The 13485-nt window shown below is 38.2% G+C and overlaps 1 protein-coding gene across 1 annotated transcript; it reads right to left on the bottom strand.

Annotated features, from left to right (window-relative positions):
- Window positions 1-2272, bottom strand: LOC129762476 (cystathionine beta-synthase-like protein). Its single transcript, XM_055760761.1, has 5 exons — window positions 1985-2272; window positions 1612-1718; window positions 646-1546; window positions 259-587; window positions 1-197 (listed from the first exon to the last, which is right to left on the bottom strand). The coding sequence occupies exons 1-5, from the start codon at window positions 2143-2145 to the stop codon at window positions 109-111; spliced, it is 1587 nt and encodes a 528-aa protein (XP_055616736.1). The 5' UTR covers window positions 2146-2272; the 3' UTR covers window positions 1-108.
- Between the last annotated feature and the right edge of the window lie 11213 nt (window positions 2273-13485).

Below are 13485 nucleotides of genomic sequence, written 5' to 3'. Positions count from 1 at the left end.
TTAATTTTTGATTTTTATTTTCATTATATACTTGTATATCTACAATCAAATAGTTATTTTCTTTTATAAATAAAATATTGCTTCCGATGAAGTAGCAATCCCAGATCCTTAGGCAGATGTGATGAAGTTTAGAATATCACGCTGAGTCATGATTCCCACAACTTTTTCCCGTGTTTCAAATTTGCCCTCGTCAGTGTCTGAAATTTTTATAGCACAAATTACATTACACCATTTATATGCAATCAATCGGCTACTTACGTATTTTCTCGTGCTCAATCACCAACACGAACGGATCCTTCTCCAGGATTCGCGCAGCCCTTCCAACCGTGCAGTCACGATCGATCTTGACGAACTGTTTGAAAATAGCCTTCGAAACTGGATCCGTGGGCTTGACAGCAGCATTCATCAATTTGCTCACAAGGTTCGCCAAATAAACAACACCCCGGATGGAACCATCGTTGTTGATAACCGGGATCTGGTTGAAGTGGAGAATCTTTTGAATGTTCACCGCTTCCTTTATCGACACCTCCGGTGTTATCGTTACTGGGTTAGCCATTTTGATAGAGTAGATTGGCAGATTCCACCATCTAAATTTCGGAATTTAAAATGAATTGGAGAGAATGAAATAACCAATATGACACTCACTTATGATTGTGAACATTTACGCTCTCTTTTAAATTTCTTGCTTCCATCCAATTATCCGATACGAACTTCGTAAGGTGATTACGGATGTTGTCCGGCAAAATGACTACACAATTTTGACCTTCCTTCAGCGATTTTGCGGCTTGAAGCGCAACATATGTGTTTCCACCAGCACTACCCCCGCAAAGCAGACCTTCTTCAGCGATCAGTTTCCTGGCCGTGGTCAGCGCATCTTTGTCATTGTATTTGATCCACTGATCCACAACTGATCGATCCAGTACTGTCGGTATGAAGTCATAACCCACTCCCTCAACTTCCCAAAACTTACATTCCGTCTTGTTTAAATGTTCCGGGAAGGCCATGATCGATCCAAATGGATCCGAACAAATCACTTTGCAGGCTGGGTTTGCTTCCTTCAACTTTCTGCCCAACCCAGTGGCAGTCCCCCCTGTCCCCGCACCCATCACCACCATATCAACTTTACCATTCAGTTGCCGTACAATTTCGGCCCCGGTTCCGTCGTAGTGTGACAGTGGATTACCCGCATTGGTATACTGATTGAGGATGATCGAGTTTGGTATCTCCCGCTGCAGTCGTTGTGCCACCGCAATCAGTCCTTCCGGCGAGTCGAAGGATGCCTCGGTGGGAGTGCGAACGACCTTCGCCCCGAGCGCCGTCAGTGTATCCGCCTTTTCGTTCGACATTTTTTCCGGCATAACGATGAGACACTTGTAGCCCTTGACGGCTGCACCCAGCGCGAGTCCAATACCGGTGTTGCCGGACGTAGGCTCGATGATGGTGGAACCCGGCCGGAGAAGTCCCTTCTGCTCGGCTTCCTCAATCATGCGCAACCCGATGCGATCCTTGACCGAACCCGCTGGGTTGAGGAATTCGCACTTGGCGTCTAGTTGGAGTTGGTATTTCCTGATTTTAAGAATGTTTGATTTCCAAAAAAAAAGTGGTACTCACAAACGTTACATTTGACGCCAAATTGTTTGGGAAGTTTATTCAACTTAACAAGCGGGGTGTTCCCAATCGCTTCCAGGATGTTATTGATGGCCTTGTCATGGTGGACTCTGTTCCAAGTTTGAAATTGAAGCATAAATAAATGACACGCTTCTGGATATGTACAGGGAGAAATATTTAGCAATGACGATGAAATAAGTTAAAACGGTGTTAAATTTGCTTTCAACTTTCCACTCAGAATTTTGCTACGCTCACTTACACAGGCTGTGCCACCTAATTTACCCATTCGACTCGGTATTCTATTACGAAAATTGTTCTTCAACGCGTGTTCAAATTTACCGCGAATAAACACGTTTCCACGATTAGGGTCACTTACGGGGATTTGTTCTGATGGGGACTAGCTTGCCGTGTTCCAAGCTTCCAGGTACACCGGGATTCCAGATCGGGCCGCACAAAATACGACTCAAAATCACCGTTCACGTGGATGCGTGGAGCCACTTTCCCGTTCATGGGACAACTTTTGTGGAAACTTCCCATTTTCGAGGCACTTTATATGATTTTGAATTCACAGACACCACAAGCGCACTTTTCGGAATTCCAAACGACACCTGTGTATCCTTCCCTCTAACTCCCAATCCAGTGCTTGGTTCCTAACCAACGAACTGTTGACTGAAGACTGATGTCGGTGACCAAAGGTGGTAATCAATTTATATACGTTTTTGGGCTTCGCCAAAAAATAAATAAATCTTGTTCCCAACTGTCGGGCCGCATACACAAAGGGAAGCATCTCGGGAAAATAATTCCGAAGGCGCAGATATGATGCAAGCTTAGCGACACTGGGTGATAATACATTTTGGACTTTATTTTTCTTTTATCAGGACGGGTGGATAGTTTATCCGACCCGGTAGATAAGTACGGTTTCCTGCGTGGCGGTATTTCGTCGGGGACCTAGATTTAGAATGTGTAAACATGATGACCAGAGTGCAGGATACCTACTTATTTGAATCGAATAACAAGATTAAAAACCGTTGCATCGCAATATGTGGTAGATTTTGAGTTACTTTCTTTTAATTAAAACGCAATGAAAGGGATTTAACGATGTTTACAGTTGTTATATCATTATATGATATTTAATACGATATTTACGTATCAGTAACAGAAGAAAAACATAAAACCTCTACACCTTCACTGAGTTGAGTTGAGAAAATTATTGATGTTGTGAACAACTATCGTTTCTACAATTCAAAAGTGAACTAGAATAAAAAAACTAAACTTATCGAATCAGTGATACAGTGCTTCGACAAACTTTCGAGATTTGTGTCTGATAAAATTGGCATTCCTTATCACAGTCGCAAAAAAGTAAGATAGTAAAAAGTTTGAATCAGGTCAGTGGTAGTTGAGTATACGCTATCTGATTTTATAGTTTTTGATTATTTTTTACTATTAGCAACATCAATTGCATTATGTGTTGTTATTGAGACAAATTTCTCAAAGTGAAAGTTAATATGAAGAAGTGCTTACTAAATTGTTGTCATATTCGCGAAAAATCAAGCTCAAACCTCAGAATCGCTTATGATTCTTCTGTCATTACACTGATACGAGCCAAGTAAGAACACGAGTAAGAACTCAACATTCTTTGTTGAGAAGCACAGGGTAATCCAATTGGTAGTTCGAAAAATTTAACACTTATTTTGGCAGCTGTCACAATTGGATATACTTTTCGAAACTTCTTTATAGTATCACGCCGAAATATTAGCCTTCAGCGAACGATTGCCGCCATACTCGCGACATTGCAAATATTCTAAAAAAAAAAACGAATGCCGCCATACATGCGGCATTCCGTTATATTTCAGGAATTCTGTTAGGCTATGCCTTTCTTATGCATGTAACGTGATCAGGAGCATTTCTTTCCGAGCACTTTTTCTCGTTCTGGAAATAAAGCACTTGATTTCTTAAAAATACGTCGACCAACTGGTCATCGTTCTAAAAAAAATGCACTCGTTCGTTAAAGGTTAATATAGATCAATCAACCATGTTGTGGGTTTGATGTGAATTTGGTTTATTTTTTTGATGCTGGATACAAAGTTACACTAGAATGTCCGAAGAAACTAGAAGAATGTCCACTAGTATATCCAAATTTATATATCTTTAATCGAAGGTTGGACTTTGATTCTGAATACATAAATTTATAGAAAATATCCCCGCATTTTTTTTGTCTAAGACATGTATATAGTGGAAATTTCATTATTCAAAACCATGTAACGAATAAAATATGTAAGATTTTTCCTATTTTACACGCCGCACATATTCTCCCACGATGCCACTAGTAGGGGTAGTGGGGGGAAAGTGGTGACCTGTTTGTTTGGTAGTATAACTATTGACTATTGACACCGTATTGATAGTTACCTTGGGCCTGATTCTCAGTTTGATACGAAGAAGTTAATTTTCATTAATGATTTTTATTTGGAAAGTGCTAATTCTGCCTGGAAACTCATTATTATCTTCGACACTTCACTAACTCGTAAAACGTAGTTCAATTGCGTGCCGTTTATTTTGTTTCCACCGTGAAGTGTATTCGAGAATTGGCGATCTAACGTACAAATCTACACCTACACCCAAAGTTAATTTTTAGCACATTTTCTGGCATCCCGATTTATTACATTAAATGAGCTGAAAGATAACATAAAATGTTCTACTCCCCAATACATGTATATCATTTGTATAATATATATGCTAGAGCCAACATGAGGGAGCGAAACAGGAGACACATTTAAATGAAAGCTTTTCGTGTAGTTTGCCAAATACACGGCCCAGACAGAGAAAGATATATTCTCGTTCATGTTCTTCTTTATCGGCTTAGAAAACACCTTCCAACTTAATTTTTTGATGAGGTGTAATATTATCACGCTGATTTATAATAGCGCTGTCAGCTATATGGATAGCGTGGTCGTGTAAAGTAACTTCGCATTCCAGTCGGCCTTGGTTCGATCCCCATTGACGTCGTATGGACTTTTTTTTTTGCACAATCCCAAATGAAAAGAGAAAAGTAAATAGAAAGAGATGTCTGCACGCATACATACAAACCATTTTTAAGATTCAAAATAGCTCATTATTTGCGCATTTGACTCTCATGACCAGGAAATGGCATCTTTTCTGCCAAAGATGGCATGCTTTCTGCCAACACTAGTTTGGGTGTAGGCGGCGCTGCGGTGAATGTGATGATGGTTTTAAATTTTGCCATGTGAGCTTATGGAAGATTTGTAGTTCTTTCCATAAATTACTATGTTATAATCATATAAGATTATTTGATTGCGGTGAGTTTGAAAGAAATTTAATTCTGCGCAATTTTATCTATTACATGTTATTTTCTTAGCTCTTTCAGTGAGTGAATTGTAGAAATATTAACGATGGTTGAGTCAAAGAAGGAAATTCGAGAGCACAATCAAAAACAAGTAGAAAAATTCATGGTTCCTACATGTGAGAACTACCTTGGAAAGTCCGGAAGTAAAATATATGTGATTTGTTTTCGAGTTTTAGGTTACCTTATCATTATTTTCTTAGTTCAAAAACAAAATCCAGATGTCTCATCGATCGTTTACGTTTTGCGTTAGATCGCCAATCAGGTCCCTTATTTTTGAAGAATTTCATGACTTTTGAGTCACCCTGTACTTCAGTGGAGCTGTCGCATGTCAAAATATAAATAAAAACAAAAATCGATCTCTCGGTAGCCATTCAGCATTTCTAGTGAAATTTAGTTAATTTGACCTGATTATTTCGACAAATCAACAGTTTGGACGACTTCCCAACGAAACCCAAGCCTCATTATGAAAAACGTTATGTGTTTCTTACTATGTTATTGTACGTATGAAAAAAATTTCAATTACGACTCTCGTTGAATAGGCTTAGCTCATTTCATACATGTACCTACTATTTCAATAATGATTTAAACAAATTTGGACAAGAAAACACGCATAAATCTTCCCTTTCTAGAGTGATATGTGCGAGTGATCACTTTGCCCCCCACAGGTGACCACTTTACTTCCTTACTAAAAAAATGTTCGATTTTTCAATTTTTTTCTTAATAATGAAAAATGTACTATTTTAAATTTTCATAATAAAACCCGCTTACTATCTTGAACTACCATAAGGTGAGCAACAATATTCTTCGAAAAACGGAAATTTTAGTGGTATGTGGACACAGGAAATGGGCATGTTCCTATTGCGTGCAGTTTATTTTATTTATTTTTTATTTTTATTTTATTTTGGAGTGAGGGAAAAGCCCATTTAAGTGTGACTTATTCAAGCCTTTTCTCTTAAATAGGCAGAAAACCTTCAAAGCATCAACAGATTATATAATCCTAATGACACAACTTACATCTAACATCAATATATCTTATTCTACTTAATGATAACCTAGACTAAACCAACGGAACACAATATACTAAACTAAACTAAACTAAAATAACGGAGCACTTCACGGAACTTACTTTTAATAGCAGAGCGGGACAAATGAAAATCGAAAATAACAACGGTTAAACACACGACACATACTACTAATTGACTCATTGTGGCCATAGTTGGTGCGGAATGTCGGAATTCGTAGGAAATCGTGTGACCGAAGGGTACGACGACGAATATCGACATTAAACATGTCGCAGAGCAATCGATGTGAGATTGCAAGACATCAGACACTAAGCAAGCCTTAGCAACATTTCTTCGGTTCATAAGAAGATCTAGATCGATTAGCTGGCAGCGATCCTCATATCTTGGGAGATTAAAAGGATCGTTCCAAGGCAATCGTCTAAGACTTGTTGTATACCGTTTTGGTAGTGTGGTGCCCATAGAACTGCTGCATTCTCCAGGGAGGATCGAACCAACAAGCAATAAAGAACTTTCAGGCAGTGGACATCAGTGAATTATTTTGCAGCGCGAAAGATGAGGCAAGACTTCTTGAGGCTTTAGTGGTTATATAACCTACGTGATTTTTGAAGGTTAGGCGTGAATCTAGGAGAATACCTAAATCTTTAACGGTGGTTTCACGTTTGAGAGACGTATTGTCGATGGTATAATTGAAGTAAAATGGGGAGCGTTTGGGAGCAAATGAAATGACAGAGCATTTGTCGGCATTCAGGCTCATCCGATTAGTTGAGCACCATTCGGAGAAATTATTGAGTTCATGTTGAAGGAAATGTGTGTCTTCTGGACAGGTTATTACGCAGTAAAGTTTATAGTCGTCGGCGTATGAGAGCTTGAAACATTTCAGTATAAGGTTCACATCATTCAGGTACAGTAAAAAAAAGAAAGGTCCGATGTGGCTGCCCTGTGGAACCCCCGATGTGACTGAGAAAGGCTTCGATATACGAGCGACCAACCAGATAGGAATTGAGCCAGCTGAGTAGAGTGCTAGTACAACCGAGACGTTCGAGTTTGGCTATCAAGAATTCATGATTCAGTTTATCGAAGGCAGCTGAAAAATCTGTGTAGATAGCATCGACCTGTTGGCGATCTTCAATGGTTTTGATGATGAAGGATGTGTAGGTGAGCAGATTGGTGCAAGTGGATCTTTTGGGCATAAATCCATGTTGGGAAATTGCAAAGCTACACCTTTTTAAAATAATAGATGGTATACCATCCGGACCCGGATTTGTTGAACATTTTAAACGAGCGCAACCGGATTCAATACTATTAAGCGAGATCTGTGGATGCGGGCCGATGGCTGGGCGAAGTGGTTCGTTGGCTACCGCTTCAGACACCTGTTGTGGATCAAGCACTTCATTCGTGAACCCAGCTAAAAATTGTTCCCCGAAGAGGTCACCTATCGATGAGAGAGAAGAAGCTTCCTTTCTGCCCAAGCTCATTGGCACAGGAAGACCTATCTCCTTCCGTTGTTCGTCGATGTAAGACCAGAATTTTCGAGGGTTAAGTGTGAGATTCTGTTGGATTCTATGCAAGTAGGAATTGAACAATGCTTTGTTAAGCCGTTTGTATCTGTTGTTACAAGCGATGTAATATAACCGTCCATAGTAATTTTGATTTCGCGAGAGTTTTTTGAGAGCTGATCTTTTAATCGACTTCAGTCGTTTGAGGGTGGCATTGGACCAGGGAGGATATAGTGGTCTTCTACTAACTAGTTTGGGTGTGAATTGGTCAAAAGCGTAGATTAGGACGGAAGTAAAAATATCAACTGATGCTTCAACGGACAGGTCGCGTAACAAGTCATTCCAGTTGACGGAGGACAGAAATTTGTTCATTCTGTTGAATTCGGGCTCATTGATGCCTTCTTCTGATCTATCATTAATTTTTCGTGGAATCGAGCACTGTGCCTGGGTTGAAAGTGGCGTAAAAGTACAGCCCATCCTAACTCGGATGTGAAGAAGGTATTTTGCGGTAAGAACTATGTTATTTGGTTGAAAGCTGAAGATCAAAATTTGTTCCGATGTGGTAGCTGTTCCACCGCCGCCCCGCACATAATAGGATTTGTGAACCATTCCTATAGGAATGATGTTTTAGGGAGCGTTGAAGATGTTATTTCGCTAAGAGATATTGAATATATTTGAATATTCAATAAGTTATTTGAAATGACAACTATGTCTCTCCGTTTATGTCGCTGACATTACGCACTCGTGTTCTTGTTTGGGATTCAGAGTAGCTCGGGATTAACGACAGTTTTGTAAACAAGGTAGTCCTTTCACATGAACGCATTCTCATTTCGGTAGCAGCCTAAACAGGCGAAATTGCAGTGTTATGGATTATCTACTTGCAGTCATATAGAAGCCCCTGGAATTGTTTATTATATTCTTGGAGCGGCAGTACTATGACCCCTAATGACGGAAGAAGTGTTACAGTTGATAATGAGTTGAAGTTCATGTGAGGTTCGATAGTCCTTTTGTTGATGTTGCGTGGCTACTACCCAGTGGCGATTTGACAAAAATAGCGTTGCAGTAGCAGTAGCTATGCAGGTGTTGCAGGTGTAGACGAATATGTTATTCCGGAAGCCGGAAGCTATTTTAGACTTTAAAAAATGAGAAAAATTACAAGGCCCTTCTAGGTGATTTTAGTCAAGCCTTTTTGTTCAATCATTTTTAAGGCCTATTTGAAGTCCTCCACTTATTGAGTATATAAATTTGAATTTCAAAAATAAAACTTTTCAGTTAGTGTCCATCTTTACCACCCCAGGTGTCCATCTTTTCCGACTCATTCTTATTTTTTCAAAGATGTCGGATACGTTCATTTCATAACTAGAGAGTAACATCTCCTCTTTTAACATTATTACTCGATTACAGAATTAATCTCAATTTCGCATTATTTACAACTAATTTATGATGTATCACAGTCTGATGATTTTCTCAATCAGCTCAAAAAAAAAATCATTCGGCATGCTTTCGAGCAAGCTGATGAATTTTGAAATTTGTACCTCGTTCCTAATAGTAAAAACACCCGATTGAGCAAGGTTTTCTGAATGTTTCGCGCCTGACCAAAACAAGTAAATTTGTAAAGCTAGACTTATAGACAAAGACAGTTACTATTTTCTTCTTCCACTGGAAACTCAAAAAAATGGAAAGTACTAACGTCTTGTAACGCAGGGTAGTGGAGTGCGTATATAGGATAAATCTTTCAAATATGTACAAGTTGAATAGAGTCTAAATTGATCACAACTTATCACAGATATTCAGGACAATTCCGTTGACGAATGTTTTGTGAAGATCGGCGATTGATTCTTTAGCATTGGGATTCACACGGGTAGAACAAATTTGCGTCTTTCCAAATTTGTTAATAACTTATTTTTCAGTTGTTCTTTTGGAGAAAGTTTACGAGAAGCGAGCAGTTCTGTTGCTGGGGATGAATTGCATATTTTGCGTCATTCTTAGCTTGCCTTCGCATCACATTTAACCAATACTCCAATTAAACAACTCATGTGAACTGTGAAGCTGTTCACCTAGAACATAGTGACTATAACTAAATAAACACCTCAGTGAAGATCACACGAGCAATGTTTCCAAAGCCAATTGCCGCTGAAATCCTTCTTCTGCCATCGGATATGCCATTTTTGAGTGATAGCAGAAGCTGTTATTTATTTTCTGGTAGCGGAGCTGGTAACGATTTTTGTCGAGTCACGATGAGACACACCTTCCACCCGAAGGTAATGATCTGTTAATTTTGCTTTCATGGGATTCGCCTTTCAGCTGTTTTTTTTATCATGTTTTATCGCATTCGAGAGAGTCATTTTCAATGTTTCGATTGCATTTGAGGTGAAAAGATTTTGTTAGACTTTTGTATAATAAACCGCTTGAGGAATTTGAATTTTATTTAAGAGGACAAATATTTCAAAATAGATTCTTCCTCCCACCCAGAATTGCATGTTTTGATTTTGTTGAACGTGAGCCAAGCGTGATTTTACAACCGAATTAAGCCATTCGGTTTAACAGCACGCGAATGTTGAAGCTGACGGGCATACGAAGACGAAATATGGAATTGAAAAAATCCAGAGCAATGATGAATCTGCAAAAATAGAGTATCGTCTATTTCATCATTTTTACAGATTTGTACATTTTTATCTAAAATTGCGTTGAAGAAAATTCTGAGGTTTTTTTTTAATGTTTGTAAAAAAATTTCACTTCTACCGGAAAAGTTAGGGAAAACTACAGTTGAAGCATCGAATGCCTGACGAACTCTGAGGTAACAATGCTTCAACTAATAAATTATGTAATGAATGGTCCAGAAGTTCGGAGTATGGATATCTCCAATGTTCATTGCCAGTGATGAACAATAAATTAATAATTCTGTTCATATGATTGTTTTGAAAAAGATTGTTTCTAAACTTTGAGCTAAACAAGCTGAACAATTTTGAACACTCAATATTTTTTATGCCCATTATGATCCTGGTGTACTCAAATTTGAAGAAACAAATTTAATGGTGTTTGTTTCTATATTCTTGTCGGATTTTTTAAAATATATGACTCTCTTACATTTGTTTCGTAGTGCTTCGTCATAAGATGCACAAATTTTCACTCATTTCAAAGATGAAATTTACGGAAATGATATGTTTAATTATACGTCTCCATTTGTTACAACTTTTGCACAATTCAAAAAACAGATAAAATGATAGAAACTGACAGATGATTTGACACACACGTCGGTTTGGGGTGTTATTTTTCTTGTGGTGATATATCGATGTTGAGAAATAGAGTTTCAGAAGTTATTTGGTGGTTACGAGCTTTTGTGTGAAATTTCATGCGCTGGAATATAATGGATTTATTCAACCAAAGAAAAACATGCAGTAAATATTTTTTTAAAATTTATCTTCATATCAGGAGGGGTAAGTTGCTTCACGTAAAAAAAATTCAGTTAGTCGTTTTATATCCATATTCTCGAGTTTTTCGAGTTATTGGGAGCTTTTTTTCAACATCTTGACGAAATCTTACTCATTATTTGCCTTTTCCTGTTTCTTTAAATTCAAGACCAGGGAGCTGATTGAAGTCGATAAGTTGATTTCTTCATTTTTTGAGCGGAAGACAATAACATCTTAACCTTTCCGGTTACATCTCGCACGTAAAGGTATCGGTTCTGCTCCATCATCCGTTTCGGTTAGAAGTAGTCTTTACGCTTACTGCCGGATTCTTATTTCCGATGAACAGCTAACCGCGCACGAAAGCATTTCAGGACGCCACTCACAGTAATAAAAAGAAGTCCAAATTACTTAGCTATGACACGATGTGACAGAGATGGGTTTAAAACACTTTTGTGCAGAATTTTCTCGCGTACTTGTTTTTGTTGTTGTTTCGAGTCAAAAAATAAAAAGAATAAATCAAGATACACAATTTAGGGGCTGGCGGTGCCATACAAATGAAACACAAATTACAAAAAACAGTATAACTCGAGAACTAATCAAGCATACGAACCCTAATTTGGTATGTGGTGGTGTTAGGGTGCAATAGATGTTTCTATGTTGGATAGACACACTTCCCCCTCTCTAAGGAGAATGAAATATAAATTTCAGCATAACTCGGGTATTAATCAAGCAAACGAATCCAGATTTGACATGTGAAGGTTTTAGGGTGCAATAGATGTTTCTATGTTGGATAGACACTACTCTCCCTCTTTAAAGGGGGCTGCCATACAAATGAAACACAAACTTCTGCATTACTAGAGAATTAATCAAGAAAATGAAACAAAATTAGGCATATGGAGGTTTTAGGGTGCAATAAATGTTTTTACGGTGTTCAGACACTCCACCCCGCTCTCTAAGGCGGAACTGTCATACAAATGAAAGACAAATTTCTGCATAACTCGAAAACTAATGAGGCAAATATAGCCAAATTTGGCATGCGAAGGTTTTAGGGGACACGAAACGTTTCTATGGTGAATAGACACTCGTCTCCTCTCTACAAATGAAGCATACATTTCTGCATAATTCAAGAAGTAATCAAGCAAACGGAACATGCGGCATGCGGAGGTTTGAGAGGGCGATGCACCCGTGGCCGAGTGGTTAGCGTCTCACATTATCATGTCGGGTGTTCGGGTTCGGCTGCCCTAGAAATGGAACACAAATTTCCGCATAACTTGAGAACTAATCAAGCAAATGGAACCCAATTTGGCATATGGAGGTTTTAGGGAGCAATAAATGTTCTTATGGTGGTTTGACACTCCTTTCTCTTCCCCTTTCTAAAGAAGGGGGGGGGGGAGTTTTGAACAACTCAAGAACTAATCGAACAAATGGAATCAAACTTAGCATATAGAGATTTTAGGGATCGATAAACGTTTCTATAGTAGTTCGACACTCCTCCCATACAATTGAAACACAAATTTCTGCATAACTCTAGAATTAATCAAGCAGATGAAACCAAATTTGGCATGTGGAGGTTTTAGGGTACAATAATTGTTTCTATGGTGGTTAGACACCCCACCCCTCTCTCTAAGGGGGGCTACCATACAAATGAAGGACAAATTTCTACATAATTTCTCTGAAGGAAAATGGGAAAATTCGAAAAATTCAATTCGCATTTGTTCTACAATTACATATTAACAAGCGTTTTTAGTTCATTTGATGTTTGCGGTAACGAAATTGATACTGAAATTTTATAGTATAAAATAATTTTAAAGAGTAGATTAGAAGATCAATCATAAATAGTTCTGCGATTGGACTCATGAACGTGGATGTGATAAGGAAAAAAAAAATTTTGGGCGGGACGAAGTTTGCCGGGTCAGCTAGTTGTAGATAAATATGTGCCCTACAACTCTTCCATACATCGAAACTTGTGCATATTTAAGGCAAAAAAGTGTGTCCAGTCGAAAATATGATCATGGTTCGTCCAATTTTTAGAATGCCCTAGTTCGGCGCACCTATGTCAAATCAGGTATTCAAATGTTTCAAAACATATAAATAAAATAGTATTTTTCACATGTTTTATAGGATTATAAAATCCACCTTTTATTGGTGTCAATGCGCCCCTCATTTGAGCTAACTTTTAATCAACCACCAGATGATTATGTGGTACGTATTCAGACTTTTTACGGATTATAAAACTTACAAATATTGTAAACATCATGCTTGCACACCATGTGTATCAGATTGATAGATCTAAATCATGTAATTAATGCATCTCGATGATCTCAAATCTAATCATGGTTTGTTCAATTCGCTGATGTTGGTTTGTCCACATGATTTCTATAGCAACCGCTTGGTGCGCTGCAGTTTGTTTATGTTGTCCTTCACGCGTAGCAAAAATAAAGTTTCTCTGTGTTGAGTGCCATTTTGCCTAAGAAAAGGAAATATTCTGAAGAAAGCCTACATTATGAATGGAATAATGTGATGACAGTAAACTCAAGCAATGAGAAATGCAACATCTACTTGAAAATTCGAAATTTCTTCACTTAAAA

The sequence above is a fragment of the Toxorhynchites rutilus genome, chromosome 1, assembly GCF_029784135.1.
Source record: "Toxorhynchites rutilus septentrionalis strain SRP chromosome 1, ASM2978413v1, whole genome shotgun sequence".
NCBI lineage: Eukaryota > Metazoa > Arthropoda > Insecta > Diptera > Culicidae > Toxorhynchites > Toxorhynchites rutilus.
The sequence above is the reverse complement of the archived record's forward strand: the minus strand, read 5'-3'. Positions and strand labels throughout refer to the sequence as shown.

Excerpts from the sequence above, each read along its gene's own strand:
- LOC129762476 (XM_055760761.1), bottom strand. The coding sequence starts at position 2,145 with ATGGGAAGTTTCCACAAAAGTTGTCCCATGAACGGGAAAGTGGCTCCA. Across the intron at positions 1,719-1,984 it reads CCCCATCAGAACAAATCCCC|AGTCCACCATGACAAGGCCA; the intron begins GTAAGTGACCCT and ends AACTTGGAACAG. Across the intron at positions 588-645 it reads GTAAATGTTCACAATCATAA|ATGGTGGAATCTGCCAATCT; the intron begins GTGAGTGTCATA and ends TCCGAAATTTAG.